At 44.7% G+C, this 22,912-nt stretch overlaps 1 protein-coding gene across 3 annotated transcripts in view; it reads left to right on the forward strand.

Moving 5' to 3' along the window:
* LOC141807326 (disks large-associated protein 1-like) overlaps positions 1-22,912 on the forward strand; it is a 137,740-nt gene that overhangs the window by 109,094 nt on the left and 5,734 nt on the right. For all 3 annotated transcript variants that reach the window (XM_074693258.1, XM_074693259.1, XM_074693260.1), the window contains exons 7-9: positions 14,757-15,142; positions 15,213-15,292; positions 19,935-20,350. In XM_074693258.1, the coding sequence (XP_074549359.1) occupies positions 14,757-15,142; positions 15,213-15,292; positions 19,935-20,350 (882 nt within the window). The remainder of the gene's footprint in view (positions 1-14,756; positions 15,143-15,212; positions 15,293-19,934; positions 20,351-22,912) is intronic.

Genomic DNA, 22,912 nt, shown 5'->3' on the forward strand with positions numbered 1-22,912 from the left:
CATTTCCTGAAAATTTCATCAAGATCTGCGCGTTAGTTTTTGAATTATGCTGTTCACAGACAAAATGTCCCAAAAACATAACCTCCTTGGCGGAGGTAACTATCCAGGCATTCCACTTATTTTAGTTTCTTGTCTTAAGACTTAGTTGTTATTTAAAGAAACTTGACAAGCAAACTTTTCTTGCACCACTGGCAGATTTTTTCCAAGAAAGGCATCATTTTTGTCTTTTAATATCTTGAAATAAAACATTTTCTGGACTTGCCAGGTAAATATGACTCATAAAAATTTCAATAAGACAAGACGTGTGTACGTGCTTAGATTGCAGTTTTTTCAGAGTAAGCGTTTTTTATTAGCTCTTCTTTTTTTTTTACGTGGCCTTGACTTTTGTAAAGAAAATAAAATGGAAAGATTGATTGTAGATGTCCATTTTGCTGCTCATCTGACTTGTGAAAGTGTGACAGATTTAAGTGTTTGGACATGGCAAAAAAAGTCTGCTGCTTCTTTCCTTTTGAAAGTCAATTTTCAGTTTCAGTTTCTTGCCACTAGAGGGAGCTTCAGCCCCACTTAAAAAGAAACATCATCATAGCAGTGTGTCTTCATATTTGGGGCAACTGACAAGTTTTATCTTGTGTTCCTTCTGTCAGACATGATTTCAGTCCCTTTTGCTGTCTTATCTTCACTTCTGCTTTGTTTGTGTGCGTGCGTGTGTGTGTGTGTGTGTGTGTGTGTGTGTGTGTGTGTGTGTGTGTGTGTGTGTGTGTGTGTGTGTGTGTGTGTGTCTAAATTACAGAAAGAGAGGAAATAGAAGATCAGAGTGTGAGATACAGAACTCATGAATCATGACTGACAGTCGTGTTCTGCTTGATGTACATGTGCCCGTGAGACATGAAGATCAAACAGGAGGAATTCTTCTTTGAGCTTCATGTGTTCGTCCTGCTGTGTCTGTTCCTCACACACACAACCACACACACACACACACACACATAGCTCTCTGTTTCCTGCTCTGACGTTAATTACAGGGACGGATAAAGCCCCTGCCTTAGCATCGTACACCTCTGCATGTGAGATACACCTGCATGTCAGCGCATCAAAGGTGTCATCCTTTACGGTGGAATTGTTATTCAAAGAGAGGATGTAAATTAAACAGCTCTGTGGTGTCACTCATTTTCTCATCCACACACACACACACACACACACACACACCTGCATACTGCTGTCATTCCTCACACTTTGATGCTGCGGGTAGGTGTGTTTGACAGGAAACCAGGGCTTGGTCGAGGCATGTGGTGACACACATGTGAAATACAAAAAAAAAAAGCAGGACGAGAGGAGTTATGGTTCCCAGACGGAGCTTCTTCTTCTTCTTCTTCTTCTCCTGTTTTTCCGTCCTCTCATGTGTGTTTGGTGTCAAAGTGTCTGTGTGTGGCTCCTCGGTGCAGCTGCAGGATCATCCCCGATGTGGGTAAACTGTGATTTGGCGATCTCTCTTCCTGGAGGAGATAAATCCTCGCCATGCTGGTTAGTGTGTGCGTGTGTGTGTGTCAACCACTCAGTAATTACTTCATCCTGTCACGACTGTCTGAGAATGCGAAGCCAGTGGGAACTTGCGCTGTCGCTCTTTCTCTGACAGGAGGGGAAAAAACACTCAGCATCTCCTGCAGACGGCTCAGCGTCAGATTAGAGGTGTTAGTCATCAAATGAGCACAAGCAGAGGAATTTAATTCCCATCAAAGCTTCTTTTTTTGTTGATTTTACTACCTGTAAGTCCTGCTCGTGGAGTTCAATTCCAACCAGGATCCTCTTTTCTTGATTCCCTAATCTACTTCTGTGTCAAATTCAATTTGGAGTAATCTTGTGATCCAGATGTGATGAAAAGGAGACGACTCGTGCGTTGCAATATGAAAACTCTCACTAGATGTCATCAGAGCTTCAGCTGCCTTCATGCAGATTCCAGTGTATGTATGTGTGTGTGTATTTGCAGAGCATGGCCCATATAACACGTAACATGATGCAATGTGACCAGCAGTAACCTCTGCACATGAATTGCACCTGTGGATACTTGCTGAATACTTCATAAATAGCTTTATCATAAAGTCAATCATTTGTTATGAAGGGTGTATTCCCCTGACCTGGATCAGCAGTGATGATTTCCTGCCTGGACACGCTCTGCAAGCAGAATAAAAAGTCAACAGGATAAATCTGCAGGAGCTTTGCTTTGTGGCCCTTAGCTGTTTAGGTTTACTTACGACTTAATTGGTCCCGGCTTGTTGCGGCCTGGAATGCTTTGATTGGAGCCATTGAGGGAGGAAGAGCAGCGTTTGGGTTTCTGCTTTTGACACAGGAAGCTCAAAGCAGGAGAGCTTCATTCATTCCTCACCTTGCAGCTCGGAGTCTTGAGAGGAGGAGCTGACAGCAAACACAAAGAATGACTGCGGCATGGACCCCTGCTGTCCCCCCTTCTCTCTGCTGCTCTCAATCTGCACAGAGAGAAAAAAAACATGCACAGGAATTCGTAGTTAGCTTTCCCACATGTGAGGATGCAGACTGCACATTCGGCGTGGACGATACAACTTCTTCTCCTCCCTGCTTGCTTCTTCCTGTCTATGTTTTGGCATCAGAAGGTGCAAAAAAAAAAAAAGAAAAGCAAAACCCTGAGAGGATTTCCTCCGTGTTGACCGTGCGTGATCCTCATGGCTCCTGTGTGCTCAAGCTAGGCAAGGCCGGGCCCGCAAACCCAAATCCCCCCCAAAATGTAAAGACAAGTGTGCTTTTTTGTGAGGATGTTGAAAGTTTTCAGTCGTCTCTTTTTTTTTTTGACAGCTTAATAGTGTGGTGGAGAGTTCATGGTGCTTTCACTGCTCAGGGAGAGGAGGGAGTGACTTGGAGGAATGGTGCACGGCTGTAAAGTGGGTGGTTTGGGCTGAGCAGTGTGGGAGGCCAGGCCCCAGTGCAAATTAAAGACTTCTCTGTGAAAGTCCCAGACTCGGCTACAGTAATGTGTGTGCGCGAGAGAGGCCGGCGTGGATGAGACCCAGCCCTCCTCTCCTTCTCTCTACATTTTTGAACCAGTCATTAAAAATAAGCCACAGCTCAGCCCCCCCAATACACACTGAGAGACAGCAAGAGGGAGCGAAAGAATGCAGCTCGTCTTTCTCCTCCCTTTCTTCGAGCTTTGCTGCTTCACTAACCAAGTAAAACAGAAGGGGGGGGGGCTGATTCCACTTTTTTTTAAGACTCACTCAGACCCCTCCCCCATGTAAAGAGTCGTTTTTTTCTATCCAGGAGGGGATGGAGGAGAAAGAGATGAATGGGCAAAGGAATGCAGGAGACAAACGAGAGCTCTCGGCAGGAGAGTGGGAATGTTGGAGAAACCATTGTTTCCTCCTCCCCCGTCTTATGAGATTCTGCAGGGAGTGGATGTCAACACGTTGGGAGGAAAGAGAGGGAAGATGGGTGTGAAAAGTCACACCTGAGAGACAGATCGAGCTCTGGAGCATCCACTCTTATATTCATATTGACTCTGAGACATGCTGTCTTCATTCACACACAAACACTCACACACATGCAGCAGTGCCTATAGCTGCCATCTCATCTTTCCCTCCTCCTCCCTCCTCCCCTCCGACAGGATGTATAGGGTCAGAGGGTCAGGACTGGAAACCACAAAAGACAGTGTGCGTCAGTGTAGCCTGCTTCTTGTTCCAAATTCCCCCTTCACCCCCTTTTAGTACCTCCTACCTTTCTGTCTCCCCCTCTTTTTTTCCTCCTCTAAACTTTCCATCTTTTTCATTCTTTCTTCCTCCTCCTCCTCTCATATAGGAGACACAGAAAAACCTTACGTTTGCTTTCGGGACCCAGATGGCTTTAGCATGCCTCTGGCGGGGCCGGATTAAGCCGTGGAGTGTCTTCTTTCGCCTCCATGTGCAAGCAGTCAGGACAAAGAACGTCAAACAGAGAGGGGGAAGGAATGCGAGAGAGGGAGAAGAAGAAGAGGAAAAAAATCAGGGCTGTGAAACAGCACCCGATGCTGATGTTTCACAGCATTCCTGGAAGAGTAAACGCTTGTTAAAAAAAAAAAGTGCCAGGCAGTTTTCCTGTTACTTGTGCCCAGTCATTTCATGAATCAGACTTTTTTTTGTTTTGGCCTCTTGGGGAGCTTCTTGCGAGCAGAAACCACAGAAGAAGAAATGAACTTTTGACCACATTCTGCTGCATTTATATGTAAATAGCAGCTGCACTGAGCAGTGATCCTTCATGTAATGACATGACGCTAGCTTTGTGCTTCAGCCCTCTTAGTTAGGCTGATTCCGGTGTGTGTGTTGTCTTTTAGTCTGTCTGGCTGTTTGTGTGTGTGCTGTTTTGTCTCGGCTTTATTACTCATCAGGTTTGCGGTTGAGTGTTCCTGTACTCAGCAGTAACGCAGCACTAACTTTGCACACTTCTCAGTTCTTTTGGACTATCTGGCTTGTTTTATCAGGACACTTTGTTTCACAGTTACAGCCTGAGATGTTGTCGATTTTTTTAGATACCTAAGGTTGACCAAAACTTTGCTTCCTGTGCTTCTCAAATCTTTGTTTATTTTGAGTTGCACCCAAGGTTACTTAAGTAAACCGAAACTAACAAAAAAGGTCTGCTAGATTACATCTTTACATATTTACTTTCTGTAGCCTCATTTTTTTGTATAACACTTTTGCTATACATCAATACAACCCTTATATCCTAAACTTCGATTACATGTTAAGACTTATGTCCAGAATAAATAAATAAGTTGCTAAAAAGTACAAAAAAACTCAGAAAAATGAAAATTTTGCTCATATTTTTCTAAATACAGAAATTTCAAGGCTGTAACCCCTTAAAAGTAAATGTAAAAAACGTGATGATGGGTATTCAACATAGCAAGTGATGTAAACACCCAAGGTCTGAATAGGGATGGATACCTTTCACATTTGAAACGATACGGTACCGATGCCCAGTACCTGGCAATCGGTACGGGTACTCAAGGGTACCAAGTTTCGGTACTTTTTTGTGTTTATGTGGTAAAAATGATCAATTTGTTTAATAATGAAATATATAAAAAAAATTCAATATAACAAATTTATTCTTCAATATATAACCTTGCAATTCTGTGTTCATGTCCAGCATGGAAAATCTCCTACTCTTCCACTCCCTCACAGTCAAAAGGATGCATTTAGGTACCTAAACATGGTACCTTGTGGTTTTACATGAATCAATACCCGGTACTTTTGACAGAATTCGGTCGGTACCTATAAAAGTACCTAATTCGGTACTCGATGATCAATACATCTTACCTGGTTTCAGATCTACTGCCAATCGCAACTTGGCACCGGCGCTATGCTGGACTTTTAAGGGTTAAATATGAAAAATTCTTAAGCTTTCGTCTTCGTCAATCTTTTTCATAAATAAACTAAGCATTATGAGTTCATATGAAATATCATTTTCTGCTAATTTCACAGCAGTTGGGGCATGTGCACAAGCAAGCATGCGTTCATACTTTTTCCACTAGCAGAGCGCTAATGACAGCGAAAGTTGGGGGAAAGTAGCCGAGCCCTGTTTGGGATTACTTTGAATTTGACTGTCTCTGATAAGAGCAAATGCCTTGCAGTGGAAGGTGACAAAGTTTCTGCAACAATTCTCAAGGGGAAAAAAATCCAAAGTGAAATCTCGCACAGGGAGGCTAACCTAGCTCACTTTGTCAAGGGAGAGAAGAGCGCCCAGCCCCCTAAACACAAGACAGTTGACAGTCAGTGGCCAAGATGCATTAAAACAAAGGCTGTTTTCTGTAAGTCTTGTTACTCTCTGTTGCAATGGTGTTTGTTAGTTGTGTTGAAGCACAACAACCTTATTTCATGGTCATCTGCTTCTTCTTTCAAGTGAAATTTGCTCTCGATGAATGCTGTACTGACACATGTCAAGTCTTGCCAAATGCAACCGCAGTCCAGTAGAGTGTATACATGCACGTTTGAATCAGATAACAATTGTATTAGCCGTGTTTCCACCAAGCAGTCCGGTTTGGTTCAGTACGGTTTGGCACGTTTTGGTACAGTTAAGCCTGATCCTGTTTGTGTTTCCACAGCAAACTGTGCCTTCCCGCGGTAGGCGCCGTGCAAGTCAGATGCCGAAAGCCCTAGCTGCTGATTAGTAGCGTGACGCCATAGCAGTGCGGCACAGCTTACCTCGCTAATATATCCCACAAAGAGGAAAGACGCGACACAGTAAACCAAGAGCATAGATGGAAGACATGCAGCATTTCGTCCTCTCTGTGATTGGCATGTAGCTCTTTGATACAAAGTGCAATCAAGCTTTGTTTCAGAGAAGTCTGTGTGACGCCAGGAGAAATGCAGCCGCTGTTGCACAGTAAGTGAGGATTCTTTCAACCAATCAACGGTCTGCAGTGTTGTTGACTTCCGAGAGCAGATCGGTTCAGTCTGGCTCCCATACGAAAGGGCCTCAAAAAGTGGGCTGGATCTTCTTAGTCTGCTTGGTGGAAACGCGGCTTATGTGTGCCGATTGAGCTATGCTTAGTCTGTTCTCAGTCTGACTCAGCTGTTTACATGTATTTCAATAGTCTGATCTCGTGCTGACTAAGCTTATAGTCTGATTTCTTAGGCTACATGTAAACAAGCGAAATGATGCAGAACTTTGTTCTATGGGGATGGTTGTTCATCTGTCTTCAATCAAAACGTTTTTGAAAAGGATATGATGTTTTGAGTTTTTATTCTGTTGAATATCTTTCCTGACAACTGTCCCACAAAACAAAGAGACTAAAACTGATACTGAAACCAATAAAAACTAAAACTAAAATCTTTAAAAACTACTTAAAACTAAACTGGTTTGAAAACAAAAAGTCAAACAAAACAAATCAGAATAGAGTAAAATTAAAACTACAATATCCTTGGTTGTACCTCATCACTTCTCTATCCCAGCACCAGTTTCACTTGATGACCAATCCCCCCTCTCCCCAAAAGCTACATAACTGTCTCGTAACAGTCGCCCATGCTGTCATTGCCGGCACATGCGATGTGTCACCCGGCCCTGGCGAGCGCGTCCACTCTTAAGGCCAGTGAGCAATGCTGTGGGAAATGAGTGCAGTGAAAGCATGCGTGAGGTGTGTGGGCGTGTTAGCTTTGGCGTTAGCACTAATGCTCATGTTTATGCCCCACGAAGCAGCTGGAATGTCCAGGAAGCAGGAGAAGAAGAAGAAGAAGGAGAAAAAAAGCACAGCAAACTTCTCACCTCTGCGTCTCTATTATTCTTTCTTTATCTCTCCCTTCCACCTCAGCGCTTCTGCTCTCCTTTTCCACCCCCTGCAGGCAGCTTCTTCAGGATAGAAACAAAAGACTGATGAGTTCCTTCATGTGGTTTTCTTTCTTTTCTTTTTTTTTTGACTAGTCGGGGTGAAGCTTTTGCCAAGAAGCAGGAGAGAACAATGGAAATCGCCTGGAGCCGTGCTAATGAGAAAACCCCCTTCATGTAAGAGAAGTCTTGGGGAGATTAGCTCACATGCTCCGGTACTGTACAGGGAGGAACTCTGGGATTACATATTTATACCATATCCTGCATGATTATACCTTTCAGAGCAAGAAAAGTCATCTGGATGCTATTTACAGTGTGCTGTAAACAATAACACTGCTGTTAGAGTCAATGTAAGAGATTTGGGAGGGATTTAAAACAATCAGGTGCACATTACCAGAATTAAAAAACAGCACAGGAAGAAGAGACGCTTATGTTTTCAGATTGAGGTCTCTCTCTTTTTTTTTTTTTTTTTACCTCTCCTGTCTTTGTCACTGATTGACAGAGCGTCAGGCCGTAAAAACAGGCATGCAGGTAACCCAGCTTTCTATTTGAACTTGGAGCACAGGAAAGTGGGTTAAGCGAAGTGAGTCTATTGCCTAACAGAGAGCAGCTGCCTGCCAGATTTAGCGCTGGCTGACAGTTGTAAACAAACTCTTATCTAGTCATTCAGCCTGCCGGAGCAGTTACCCACTGTTGACACGGGTTTGTGTCAGAAAAAGACAGAGCACACTGAGCACACGGGTTTTGTTGATATCCCCACTGGCCCCCGAGGACACCGAAAGGAAGATTGAACAAATGTTTTGCGCTGATATGTCTAAAAAAAAAAATACTAAAGCTGGTGCAGCTTCTGAATCTGCCCCCTCTTGTCACTAACAAGCACTCACACAGGGAGCTATTGTGTCTGAGAGAGTTCAGGCATCTGGAGTGCAGAAACCCTCTCTGGTGACCTTTGACCTTTAGTGGCTGAGAGTGGCAGCCCGACATGGAAGAGTTTCAGGTGACTCAGACTCCTTTTAAAGGGCTATTGTGTAACTTTTATGAGCGTGTGCTGATTAGCTTTGCTCATTTTGGTGATTTCGATGCATAAAAACAATCAAAACAAAGACTTTCCTGTTATTTTTCACTCTTAAACAAAGCCACGTCAACCCGTTGTTGCTGCTTTGTTCCCAGCAGGAGTGTAACATCACATGCTGAGAACCTCTCAGGTTATTGTCATCCTGTAACCTGGTGACAGGCTTTCTGACAGCAACCCAGGACAAACTGGTTGGTAGAGTTTAGCTGCACAAAGCCGTAGCTTCAGGGCTCACACAGATGTATTTCTCTGCAGCTTCTCACTCGCTTGTTTTTTTATTCGATTTTTAATTTACGCGTCATCCCGCCGGCTTTGTTTTGCTCTTGGCCGGCGTTGAGGTGAGCGTCAGTGCAGCTGCGACGTTGCCTGTCAAGGTAAACAAATGGCCGGCACAAGCTCCCCTCTGCTCTGCCCCGATCTCTGCTGGTGCCACGCCAAGCCTCCCAGCAAACTTCATGTTGCTGTGTCGTCGCCATGGTGACACTATCACAAAGGACTCCAGCTGGCTGTGTGCGCATGTGTTTGTGTATGACAGAGATGGACAAATGGACAGACGGAGCCAGGCAGTAACTCTCTGATTCATCCTCCTCCTCCTCCTCCTCTGCCCTCTCCCCTCTGGCAGACCCTCATCCCAAACACACTGCAGCTGGGCTCAGCTGTCAGTAGCCCCCCTTTATACTGACCACCCCCTTTCCGGGCCTTTGTATTTGTTTGGTCGATGGTGGATTTGCCCTTGGCCCCCGCGCGGGGGAGCCCGTTCCTGTTAGCTCTCCTCTTAAAGCAAACCGTCTGCTCTTTGAAGTGGCCTATCACACAGATACACAGATTGGAGATTACAGAGCAGCTGCCGGCCTGCAATCTGTCCTGTAACATGAACACGCTGATTAAATAAAGGAAGCAGCGCACACCTTTGCGGCGCTCAAGCAGAGGTGGCTGGCTGCTCTGTTTTCATTCTGCAGAAGTGAATGGACTCTCCGCTTTGTCTCAGGGGGAGGGAGGAGGCCTTTCTTTGATACTATCAGACCCAGAGGTGCTGCAGGGTGTGTGTGTGGAGGGGGTGCTCTGCCAAGGAGAACTGCTATTCACACCAACTTGTCGGTGTGGAACTTTTGAAGCGTTTGTCAAAAGAGGGATTTGGCAAAGAGCCTCATTCACAAACTCTCTCCTCTTCGGGATGACAATGCTCCTAGCGGGCTGCCCCCACCTCTGAGAGGGAAGAGATGAAATTCCACTTCCATTAAGAGACAGAGGAAGTTGTTCCCACAGAGGATGATAGATGCTTTTCTTTTGTCTTTTTTAACCTGATCTGTAAATTTGAATCACGACGAGTGTGTATCTGTGATGGTGAGGAAAGTTTTCCTCCATCCCCTTCAGTCTCTGCTGTCACACTCCCTCTCAAGTCTGGCCTTGTGTGTATGTGTGTGTGTGTGTGAGTGTGGGAGGTCCAGGAGGCTTGAACTCTTTTCTTATCATTTCTCTGGAAACTTGGCCTCCAACCTCTTTAGACACAAGTTTTCATCAGATTCTCTCAAACAAAGATCTTCTCTCACACAGCACCCTCACTCTGTTCATTTCTCCCCACACGCTTAAATCCCGCTCTTGCCTCCTCATGTGACGGATGGCGAGCATATCAGCGGCAGGAAGTCTGTGGTCGCCCTTGATGTGGAGAGGCTGAAATGTTAAGTTGGGTTGTGTCAGTGCGCCTCTGTGCTTGTGTCTGCTTGTCCACAGCCCCGTGTGTGTGTGTGTGTGTGTGTGTGTATAAATAAGTGTGTAGGCTCCTGAGTGTGTTTATTTAACCTGTCCTGGCATTCAAACCCCCTCCGTCATTCTCCACAGCATGTCTGCTAGGTGGGGCACAGCGCGTCTCCAGTTTCATAAAGCACTTTACGAAGCAGATGTGAGCACAAAGGAAGCACAAATACAGTACACACTTGAAACATAGAAAACTCTTAATTTACACTGCAAAAACTGAAATCTAATCAAGTCTTTTTGCCTTTTTTGGAGCAAAATTGTCAATTACACTTGATATGAGCCACATTCAACTTATCACTCCAGAAAAAATGTCTTGATTTAAGTTTTTTAAAGACAAAAACTAGAATAATGAAAATCAAATTGGTATGTCTAAAACTCTTTTGAAATAAGGTGGTATATCTAACACGTCTCAATCTAGGATTTGAAATCCTGGCAAGTGCTGAATAACTTGCATTGCTGTCATCCAGCAAACACACACACACACACACACAGACGCACACAGTGTGACTTTTAGATGACTTTAGGGGATTGAAGCTCTGAAAGGCTCTGACATTCTATCCTTTGAACCTCCGTGGCTGATAGGGGCAGGACCTCAGCCTCTCCCTCTGTGAGTGTGAGTGTTTTTTGTTCTCTTGTGGGTCTGTACTCAGTGACCTTTAGGAAGATTAGTCCATCATATTCCCCAGAAAGTGAAGGCAGTGCCACACGCTCAGATGATTCAGACAGAAAAACAGCCGTAGAAGGAAGTACATCTCTTTTTGTCTCTCTTGTGGTTTGTTAAAAACACTCATCACGCTGAGCTAATCTCAAAGCAGCGTTCGCCCCGTCTGAAGACTTTCCAGCTTGTCAAAACCTGACTGAAACCTCAGCTGGGATCATCCAATCACCGCAGGGCGAGTCAGAAAGAGGTGGGAGGTGTGGGCGGATGGGGTTGGAGGATGACTGTCAAACCTAAAGGATGAAGTCAGCCCTTATGTTCAGCCTGCAGTCAGTCACGGCCTCTGTAACGCTGTCAGAGAGACGTGCACAGCACAAAGCACAACAACATGCAGCCCTAATAGTTTTAGACATGGCTGCATGAGCTGGGTGTGGCTGGCAACAGTTGTCAGCCGCACGCACAGCAGCGATACACCCGCCACGGTAGGATTTTTGTCTTTTGTAGGGATTAAAGGGATCCAGGAAACCCACTGTCCTAGTTCTGTTGTGGTGCAAAGAGAGAGCGACCTAGTTTTGATGATAGCACCGGGGCAGGAAGGAGATTCCACAGCAGAGTGGAGTGAGGAGGTGGCTGGTTTGACTTCCTTTACACAGCCTATGGTTGTTGTTTTTCTGTCTGTTGGCATATTTCTATACAAAGCCTTTTGAATCTGTGTCTGTGAGAGGCTCCATTGTCTGCTGTAACCTGACCGGAGAGGCAGAGAGTTTCTGCGCAGCTCTGTGAGACTTTTTAATGTCTATTTGCTTGGATTCAAAACAAAGCCGCTGGAGTGCCCTGAGCTCTCCAGCTGTCTCCTGCAGTATCATTTATCTCCTCTGCTTTATCATAAACACCATTTAACTTCTGTTGGTGTAAACAATAGTAAGGCTCACACACACACATAGGCTCAGAGAGCTATATTCAGCACCAGAAGCAGTTGTAGATGTGTACAGTAAGTGCGTCCAGGGTTTAATCATCTAGATCAGTGGGTCAAGTGGCTGACGGGCTAATCCTATTACTGGACGAGGCTGTGATTTGTTAAAGTTGGCCCTAATCTACTGTGCGTTTTGCTCTGAAACACAGGGATCTGTGACCTCCGGGTGTCAGCTGTCACCAAGTCATTTTCCTCTCACACAGTCAATGGGTTCAGTCTGATTTTGTCTGTTTATTTTGTTCTATTACCATGTTTTCATCCACTTTGTATTATGTAAATACCTACCAGTTCATTTTCCTCACGGCTTTTTTTAATACCTTCTATTTTTAATTTCATAAACTTATTATTTTTTGATGCATCAGTCTGTATTGCCTAAAAAGTGCAACTGTGTTTTTTGTGCAGATGTCACATTCCCACCAGACCATGACCTGTCAGTCACACCTGAGACTCATCTGCCAAACAGGAGCAAAACAGACAAATATCAGCTTTAATGAAAGCCAGATGGCCCTCACAGAGATCCCTCAAAAGAACCAAACACAGTAATCCATGAGCACGGGCATGTGTGGCTAGATTTTTGAAGTTTATGATCTCAAAGCCGAGGGAAGTGCATGAAGCGATGTCACAAGCACAGTTTCAATCAGCACACTGCAAAAACTGAAGACTAAGCATTTGTCTGAGTCTCATTTTTATTAAGAAACATCTTTTTAGACTTAACATCAACACCTGAATTGCCTGTAAAGAGTAAAATACATGACAATGGGGAAACAAATTATTTTCTGACCCATGTGGCAGAATTTTTTATGCTGTACTACAGGGGCGGTTTTAGGATCTGACTTTTAGGGGTGCTCAGCTCCCTAGAGAGACTCTGAAATAAAAGCCCAGTTTCCACCAAGCAGTACAGTTCGGTTTGTCTCGGTATGGCACACATTTTACAGTGTTTCCACTGACTAATCCTGGGACAGATCCCCAAATAACCGAGACGAGCCTTTCCACTTTTTGACACCTTTACAACCTCGGAAGGTGGAGCTACAACACTTCGAAAGAAGTGTCACTTACTGCGCAACATAGGCTGCATTTCTCCTGGCGGCACACAGACTTCTCTGAAACAAAGCTTGATTGCACTTTGTATCAAAGAGCCACACGCCAATCACAGAGAGGACGAAATGCTGGATGTCTTCCATCATTGCTCTTTGTTTACTGTGCTGCGTTTTTCTTCTTTGATGGAGTTATCAGTGGGGTACACTGTCGCGCTGCTATGGCGTCACACTATTAGGTTACTGATGCGGCTGGGGGCATCTAATTTGCACGCTGCCTACCAAGCTTAACCAAGCCGTACTGATCTAAACCTGGCTGCTTGGTGGAAACAGGGCTGATGAGTTTCTTGCAAGTGTTTAAACCATAGACTGTATAAAACATGGATGTACTCCCGTCACCCGCCGACGTCACCCGTCTGTTTCTGAAACGGAAAATGAAGCGCATCGGTTATAGCGGCCATATTGGTAGTGGCAAGGGCTTCGCCCACAGCGCCTATCAGTCACGTGACCCTCAGCTGTGCCTCTTATTGGGGGAGCTCGCGATCTTAATAACCTCCTACTGCCCGAGTTAGAAAAAAATTCAACCCCCGTACAGTGGGTGCCGGTAGTAAAATTAGCGACTCAGACAGGAGACATTTTCTGAACCAGGCTGTAAATAGGTTAATTTCTGCTTTGAAAATGGCTTTTTTTGGCTTGGTGTGTAAGTGACTTCCAGTACTTCCAGTACCAGCCTCAAGCGAACACTTGAGAAACAGCAGATTTTAGCACTGCCGCTTTGACTCATATTCCCAGACCGGAGGTTGCTGCTTGGTTTGAACCTAGCCTTAAACCCCTCATCCACTCCACAATAACAACATACGGGATGCTTGACTGTAAAATACCATATGGATTACAGGTTTAATTCATCGCTGTGTCACCTCAGAGATTCTGTGATGGTGGTGCCTGGCGCCCCATGTACAGAAGCTAGCGGTTGCTCAACTCCCATCCATGGCTCTTTGCTGAATGTCTTCCTCTTCCTCTTCTTCTTCTCTACTCTCCAAATTTCCCACCTTTTTTCAGCTGTCATATACAGATCAACAAGTTTATCAGACCATCTCCTGGTGTGCGGTGTTTGCCACCACTGCCCTAAGTGAACAGTAGAAAACGCCTTGTTTCTGTCATGGCTAATCCACCGGGGTGCTAAAATATAATAATTGTTGTTAACCAGGAGTCCTCAAATGTACTTTTACAACAGTTATTCTCTGATAGACAAATTACTGTTATTTACTTTCATACATGATCAGAAAAATGTGTTTTAGAGGTTGTATGTTAATTTTGAAATTTGAGTGAGAAGTCAGGAATGTACCAGATTTTCTGGCTGAAATTTGGGAATGGTGAGTGTTTTTCTCATTTTTATGACAGGAGTTGCTATAAATTTGATAAGCACTATAAATAAATGCAAAATTCTCCAAAATGCAACATAAAAAACAAAGGGAAAAGCTGCACTCTGTCTCTGAGCGTAACCTCCTTTAAGTAGCTCACACATACTTTTGGCCATCCTGTAGTTCTGAGTCCACTGACTCCAGCCTACAGAAACTCAACATGCAGCATCTCCACTGAAGGTGTTTTTAAGTTATTCAGAATTTTGCTGTTATAATATTTTTTGCTTGGATTCAGCTTTATAAAGAAAAAAAAACACTATGGCCTACATTTCCCATGATGCAATGCAGTTCGACCTAAAAATGCCTCAACCCTTTAACCAAACACTCCCAGTGTGTTATGACAGTTTTGTCAGTTTGTTTTGGACCAAAGCCCAACTTGATGTAACCCTGATGACATCACTATGACATAATCTGGGTTACTTTCTAAGAGATTAGAAAAATCCTCCCAGAGCCAGAGAACTGTGTTCAGGCGTCTGTGCCAGAGAAGATTTTTTGATTTGTCTAATCATTTGTTGTCTCTGTCTCTGTTCAGTGTCATCATGCATCACCACATACAAGAAAACGCCCCCCCCAGTCCCTCCGCGGACCACCCCGTCCAAACCCTTCATCTCCATCACGGCTCAAAGCAGCACCGAGTCGGCTCAGGACGCCTACATGGACGGCGGCTCAGGCCAGCGGACGGGCATGACGTCCCAGCCGGGCCTGTCCAACTCCACGGAGAGCATCGACAGCATGAAGGCGCTGACGGCCGCCATCGAGGCTGCAAACGCTCAGGTGCACGGCCCTGCCAGTCAGCATGTCACCAACAGCACCATCACCATCACGGCTACGGCTACTACATCGGCCGTCGCTCACGTCTCGGCGGACAGCAAGGCACAGAGGGAAGCACTCCGCAAATGCCTCTCTATAGGGATTCAGGTTAGTGGAGCAGATCTGGTTTCTGTTAAAGGTCTGGATTCACTTTGACAGCTTCTCCTCCTCCTCTCAGGTGGATCCAGACGAAGGAGGGCCGACTGTGGAGCAGTCCAAATTCCAGTCTATCGGAATTCAAGTGGAAGATGAGCGATGGTGAGTAGAGAGCAGGAGGAGGGCGTCATAGAAGTGTAACTGGATCAGTCTGATGGGAGGGATGAGCAGGACGAGGACTATAGGAGACAGAGACATGTTTGTAGTGTGCAGCACAAGCTTGTGCCCCCCTTGCACAGACTTCCCCAAAGCAGCTGTCCCCAGATCAGGGGGAGGCTGGCGTCAGAAGCCCCCCTCAGTCAGGGGGCCCCAAGTGACAGCTGGGCCAGAGGATGTGGTGCAGGGGAGCTGGGAAGGCAGAGGGGGTGAGTTGACAGCCATCTGTTGCTCCAGTCATTGTGATTCAGGCTACTTTGAGGCTGTGTTTGTGTACGCGAGGGAAGGAGGGAGGGAGGGAAGAGAGGAGGGAGTTTTATTGAGTTTGTTTAGACCAGAGAGCACTGAGAGTGGGACTGCTGGGCTGTCAGATGCACACTAATCCTGCAACAAGTTTCCAGTATTTGTAAAATTAGCCGAGCTAGCTCAAACAAACAGGCAGTCATAGTTTCACTCCATGTAATAAAAAAAAAACAGTGACCTTCTTTGAAGCCACGGCATGCTCTGGGAATTCTCTGACACATCACCTTTAATCAAAGGTCACAGCGCGGCTCTGAATCCAGCGCTTTAACACATGCTCAGTGAGAAGCAGGGAGTGTGAGGGGCTTTCTGGAAGGAGGAGGAGGAGGTCTCAGCCGGCTGACCAAGCCAAACATTAACTCACCCAGACACCTCGCAGTCAGCGTACACTCGTCCGTTACACAGCACAGCTCAGCGCTGCTTGTGTATTTCTCCGGTTAATGTTTGGAGAAGGTGAGAGCGGGTTAGAGAGGGTGTTTCAGGTGGTTGTTTATCTGTTGGCATGCTTGTGTTTGTGTGTGTGTGTGAGTGTGTGTGAGTACCTGGGAGGTCTGGGCACGATGCCCCCTACATCAGATTCCCAGACGATGAGAGTGCCAAACTCCTACGGCCTCGCTCCGGTGCCCAAACTTCCTTATGTGACTGAGTGTGTGTGGGAGTGTGTGTGAGAGAGACTGTGTGTTTATATTCAGCAGTCGCAGGTCGTGACCTCACCTTGCTGTTTGGACTGAGATTAAGTGAGAGGGAGTGGAGGAGAGGGAACGTTAAACACAAGAAAGAGGGCTAGTTTTAACTCAACGTGTTCCTGCACAGATGGGGAGAAGATTTCCATTCATGTTTCTTATTTATTCACTTAAAGATGTTCAAAACAAGCTCATCGCTAATGTTTTTCTCTACATAACAAACATCTACACTCATGAAAGTAAGAAAACTGCATGTGTCCGGTCACAAAAGTGCAACCAGCAATAAAAATCCAACATTTGTTGCATTAATTAGCTGCACGTTTAGCATGTTTAGGAACTTGACTTGGTGGTCGCCACATGGTTTTGCTGTCACACGACTTCACCATTTGCACAGAAATCCTGGAGAGTCCATAAAGACACTGTTAGACCTCCTTGTGTTTCCCTTTTCACCCTCAATAACTGAGAGTTTGTCGTTAGCAGCTAAAGCTAATAAACAAAACTTCATGTGCAGCTTCACAATGACAGTTTGCGCACGCTTGAAGCATGTGCTGTTGTGTTTTAGCCTCTTTTTATTTTATTTTTCTGTGAGAATATGTGTGTTGGTCTGTAAACAACATAACTCTAAAAGAAAAAAAAACAGATCTGGATGACATTTTCAGGAAATGTTCAAAATAGGATAAGGAAGAAGTGATTCTGGCACTGTTAACACGACCACGTTTCATTCGAAAACGCAAAAACGCAAAAACGCAGTGAAAAAATCTCTGTTTACACAGAAATGCAGAGGGACTAAAAAACGCTGTAGTAAGCATGCCAGGCCTGTAGGTGGTGCTATACCTGTCTTGTCCGGAAGCTGCTTTTGGTAGATCTCGACTGCAGTAGAGTTAGGCGTATTAGTGAATGCTAAGTGCAGAAGTGTAGATGCACATTTTGTTGAAAGACAGTCAGCAGATGCAACAGATTGAGCAGCACAAGCACAACATGGTAGTTTGCAACAACCATAACAACGGTACTGTTGGACTGTTGTATGTGCTCCCGTGTAGCGGAGCGTGATATCAGCATATCCACCAAAAGCTCTGGCTTATTGTTTACACGGCAACTGTGTCAGCAGCAAAACACTGTTTCAGTGTGAACACAAGGCCGAAACACAACAAAACTTTTACGTAAAACCGTTGCCGTGTAAATGGCTTCTAAATTTTGGGTCACCGTATGGATCCAGGACATTTTTAAAGGATTCTTTATCATTGTGAGATAGGGCCATTTTCACCATATGTGTCCATGACAAATGATGGGATTGCTTTGCAAAATAATACAAGACAAGGTCTCTATAACTTCTGACAGATGTAAAAGTACGATCCAGATCCTGGCAATATTCTGGATTCTAAGCTCCAGAATATGAAATATGTACTGGGTCATCATCATTTTCAACACTGTCAGGTAACAAATTCACAAACAAACCTGCAACTAACACCAAATTGTAGCAGACAGTCTGCTGAAAGGGAGTATAACATTAAAGTAGGACGAAAGTGTTGCGCTCTCTGAGTGCTTTTCTAGTTTCTACATAAGACCTTTTAATAGAGACCTCACTCTATTTCTGCACCGTGCATGTGTTTGACGTCTGTTTTTGAGGGATTAAAGTGGGAAATATAAAGATTTATAACTAAAATTCTAGCGGAAGAGGCTGTCTGGGAGCGGCGGGAATTGGAATGTGCATGGAAAGACTCCACCTCTGTAGAGATTTATAACTTTCCATCATGTTCGCCACATGAACATAAGAACATGGACATGTCAGTGAGTTTTTTTTTCTTTTCCCCTCTCTTGGTGTTTTACAGCCTCCTCTCTTCCTCACTCAGACGCTCCTCTCTTGTTCTCCTGCCTCCTGTGTATTGATATGTCTGTCTTTCTGTCTGGGCTCTGTTTGGCCTTGCCCGTCTCTGCCCCTGCAGGAAGTTGTTAGCAGGCTAGATAGAAAGCAGGCTGAGGTCATTAGATGTGAACACCTGCTCGGAGGAGTTATTCTTTAACTGCTCTTCACACACACACACGCACACACACACAATCGCTGGTGTGCACACTCACTCACTCACTGTTTGATCTTCCCGAAGCTTCTCCTTTGGTCTTCTTGCTGCCTCTTTTTTTTCCTCTGTTCACGGAAGAGGAGAGATGAATGAGGGAATGAGGAGGAGGTCGAGATAAATGTTGTGGAGGAGTGTGTGTGTCCGGAGATGGAGCTGTGATCATTTGTGTGTGTGTTGTGGAGCAGGAAGGTCAAGCTGAGGTTCATGTGAGAAGTGTCTTTATAATTAGCTGCTGTGTTTAAACTTAAAGAGGAAAAACTTTTTTTTTTTTTGCTCGATGTGTAAAGACAAATTTAAGGAGTTGAAATTTCAAGTTTTCCACTTTTTTTTTACATCTTTGGAAATCTTTCATAACTCTTTCAGAGCCCATTTGTGTTTCCTTGGTGGTTCCAAAAACAGATATCGCAGTTTTTTGTAACATAAATTAATGATGTCCTTTGAGGTATAATCATTCAGCTTCAGCCAATCACAGCGCAGTAAGCAGTACACTTTTTTTCCCCCCTCCTCTGAAACACCCTCATCCCTCCAGCATCCCATTCATTACCGTAACGTCGAGCTGCTCTATAGAACGCAGCCAAATGCGAATGTGTTGATTTAATCTCAACACACAAGTGTGTGTGCGAGTGTGGAGGGGGCTTGGCAGAGGCTGCACGAAGCGTCTCAGCCAAATACGACATGGCACACATCGAGCTGTAGGGAAGGGTCCCAGGTGTCTGTGTGTGTGTGTGTGTGTGTGTGCGCGCGCGTGTGTGTGTGTGTGTGTGTGTGTGTGTGTGTGTGTGTGTGTGTGTGTGTGTGTGTGTGTGTGTGTGTGTGTGTGTGTGTGTGTGTGTGTGTGTGTGTGTTTGTGTGTGTGTTTGTGTGTGTTTGTGCTCCAGCTTGTGCTGGGACAGACAAGTGCACACTCAGATGCTCCTGAATGAGCCAGGTGACAAAACACACGTTCACACAAAAGACGTCCCACATCACCATCAGATGCTGTGATCGTGTTCAAACTTGTCACTCAGTGGCGTCAAACATGTTCGTGCCATCTTTACAGACTAATGAAATAAAACCTTGTCGACCCTCTATTGTGATAGGAATGAAGAGTGGTCAGTTTTCAGCAGTGTTACGTAAACATCAGCGAACTCAAAGGAAAACGTTCTCTATTAGGGGGTGATATGGGGAAAATGTGTCGGGTAGTTTTTTTAGGCAGGTTTAGGATCTTGAGTTATCAGGATTGTTTTCCAGGACGTTTTTAAGGATTTTATTCCAGGAAACAAAATTTGTAGCCCCTAATATTTCTTATTCTGCATTTTTAACCATTTTACTGCACCAAATGATACTTTTTCTGCACTATTTTGAAACTCTTATCCAGTATTGTGTCCTCTATTGTGTTTTTGAACACTCACTTTTTCACATCATGATAAAAACTTTAATTTGGAGACGTCAGTTGAAGGAGTTTTTGAGTTGCTACACACTGTCTAGCACTTTGTGAGACGTCACAAAATAAACTTTAGCTCTAGAAAACGTTTCTTCTCTCTGTCTCAGTTACCGCAGGATGACCCGCTCCAACAGCGTAACCACGGCCGTCCAAGCCGACCTCGACGACCCAACCGAAGCTCCAGCCCCTCCACCCCGCTACTGCGCTACCATGCCCCGCCAGCACTCCCGCGACGCCGCCACTTCCACTGTCAGCATCCAGGGCTCAGGGAACCACTACCACGCCTGCGCCGGCGACGACTACGGGGAGGTGGGCTTCGACCCGTCCATCCTGCCCCCTCCAGACCCATGGATGGACAGCGTGCCAGAGCCAGACATGGATGCGCTGGAGGGTGTTGCTCCTTCAGTGTGCCCCCGCGATGGGCGCTGGTTCCTGAAGCTGCTGCAGGCCGAGACGGAGCGTATGGAGGGGTGGTGCAGACAGATGGAGCGTGATGAGCTGGAGGTTGAGCTGCCTGATGAGAGTGAGTAAAACATGGGTTCTGATCTCACCTGGTAATAAAAACAGGCAGACAGTGTCAAATACAGAAAGGAAAACAGATCACTCTGCCCACATCCAGACCTTAGATTTCTCTCAGCACATTTACATGTGAGTCACAAAGATCCAGACAGGAAAATGCCTTTTTACCTGAAACTAAAATCTGAGCAAGAGTTTGTTTTATTTAAAGTTAAACAACATCTTAAAAGACTTAATTTGAGACAATTTTATCTGACGGATCCAAAAAAATGCTCAATTTTAAGATAATCAAAGACATAAAAAAGCCTGAAAATCTAAGAAATCTTGCAGTTGGGTAAGGGAGTGTTGCTTTTCAAGTTTCTTGAAATACTAAAATGTGTCTTTATACAAGACACTGACCAAGTCAATACTTCTTACCCTGTTTACAGATTATTTGACATTTTATAAGCAATCCAGGCATTTTTTTTTGTTTTTGATATCTTGTTATAAAGATTTTTCTGGTCTTGTCAGGTGCAATTGCCTCACATTAAGTCTCTTAAGACCACTTTACTAAAATATGACATGAACACTTCTTAGATTTCAGTTTTTGCCATTGTTTATTTCGTTTTTAAATGTAATGTTTGTTTTTATAAATTTTCTAGTCATATTGAGTGTTTGGTAGCATCAGTGGTGTGCACAGACTTTTTGAAAGGCAGGGAGGAAAAAGGCACATGCATCATTTTCATCCAAATACTGCACTTTATTTTATAAAGAAATCTGTAACGTTTTGAAAAGTGCTTTATAAACAGTGTTTATTTGTATTATTTGTTAATTGAACTTGTGGTCTGGCTCCCAAGTGTGCACTTTAGTGTTCATTTTGGCTTCAAAGTGGGCACTTAAACTTGTGTTTTGAAACAACTAGGCTCGCAAGCGTGGTCTTTATTGGCTTTTTAACTCCGAAGTGTGCATGTTAGCGTGAGTTTTGGCTCCCAGGTGTGCACTTTAGTATGTAATTTGGCTCCCAAGTGTGCACCCTAGTGCTTGTTCTGGCTCTTAAGTGTGCAATTAAGAGCGAGTTCTGGCTCCCGTGCCTGCAATTAGGCACATTTTGGCTGCCAAGGATGTTCTTCATTGACATTTTGGCTCTGAAGTGTGCACTTGAACGTAAGTTTTGGCTCCCAAATGTGCACTTTAGTGTTCAATTTTGCTTCAAAGTGGGCACTTAAACTTGTTTTTTGCAACAACTGAGCACCCAAATGTGCACTTAATTGGCTTTTTAGCTCCCAAGTGTGCACTTCAGTCCTCGTTCTGGCTCTGAAGTGTGCACTTGAGCATGAGTTTGGGCTCCCATGCCTGCAATTTAGCCAATTTTGGCTCCCAAGAATGCATTTTGGCTTCAAAGTGTGCACTTTAGTGTGCATTATTTCTTCAAAGAGGGCTAAACTTGTGTTGTGCAACAGTTTGGCCTCAAGGAAGGATGAAGGCACCCTTCATGCACACCACTGGCTTGCGTACCTTCTCTATTTGAGGGTTTAAAACAAAATAGAGGGTGCTGCTTACATCCACTTTTTTTTTTTGCATCAGAGAATGAACATGTCTTACAGGCATGACTAACTTGCGTACCCTCACAAGATGATGCTGGGTGCAGTACATTTCATTCTCTAATGGGGGATCATTACACAAAAGAAAAGCAAGTTATTGTCCTCTCTTTTGTGCTGGTTCACATTTCTCTTTTTTTCTATGACTTCAGTTTACATTAGTCTGAAGAAGTTGATCAAGGCTCTGTGTTTACTTTTGATGGAGCTACAGATGTAGCTTTGATCACAAGAGGTCACTACAGATGTGTATATAGCAGCGTTTTAATTCCAGGTGTGAAGAGATGTTAATGTTTGTGATCTCAAAGATCTCACTCAGAAAGTCTGCTGCGCACTAATATTAGTTCTGTTTGGTCTCCTCTCTGTGCTCTGGTTTCGGGGATGCTGGTATTCATGGTATTGGACCACAATAGCTTCTTGTTCCTGTCTCAGGCCCTCTGGCCTCCACAGACATACCGTGCATATTTATCAATAGGGAGCTGCTGGCCTCAGCCACACGTGTCCTTAAGACACACTGTGTAATGATCCCTCACACACACTCAGTGAAGGAGTTTCTCCCTGTGCACCTCCAGGCAACCATTTGATCGTGAAGTTACACACACACTCGTGCCACAGTGCACGCCTGTAAACACACGTCTGAATGTGTTTTATGCACATGCACGAGGCACGCTGTGCAAACACGGCGCCTCAGGCAACGGGCGCTGTATTCTTACCTGTCCCGGATTCCTAGTCTCACCAAAAAATGTCATTGCTTATGCAGACGGTGTGCTGTTTTGGTTTCAGGCGAGAGATTCTCTCACAGAAATGTGCGGAACAGGCAGCCTGTCTCAAGGTTATGTTTTCCCAGATCCCACATGTGCACACACACATACATGTACACACAGCTCCTGAAGACATTGTGTCTGTAGTGCAGATTGGTTACTCCCTCCTCCCTCCTAGTTTGATCCTTGTTTCTTTATGTAGAATAATGTATGCTCCTACAGTCTCTCCATGGG

The sequence above is a fragment of the Halichoeres trimaculatus genome, unplaced genomic scaffold (genome assembly GCF_033239565.1).
Source record: "Halichoeres trimaculatus isolate MK-OKI-2021-1 unplaced genomic scaffold, fHalTri1.1 fHalTri1_scaffold_18, whole genome shotgun sequence".
In the NCBI taxonomy this organism is placed as follows: domain Eukaryota; kingdom Metazoa; phylum Chordata; class Actinopteri; order Labriformes; family Labridae; genus Halichoeres; species Halichoeres trimaculatus.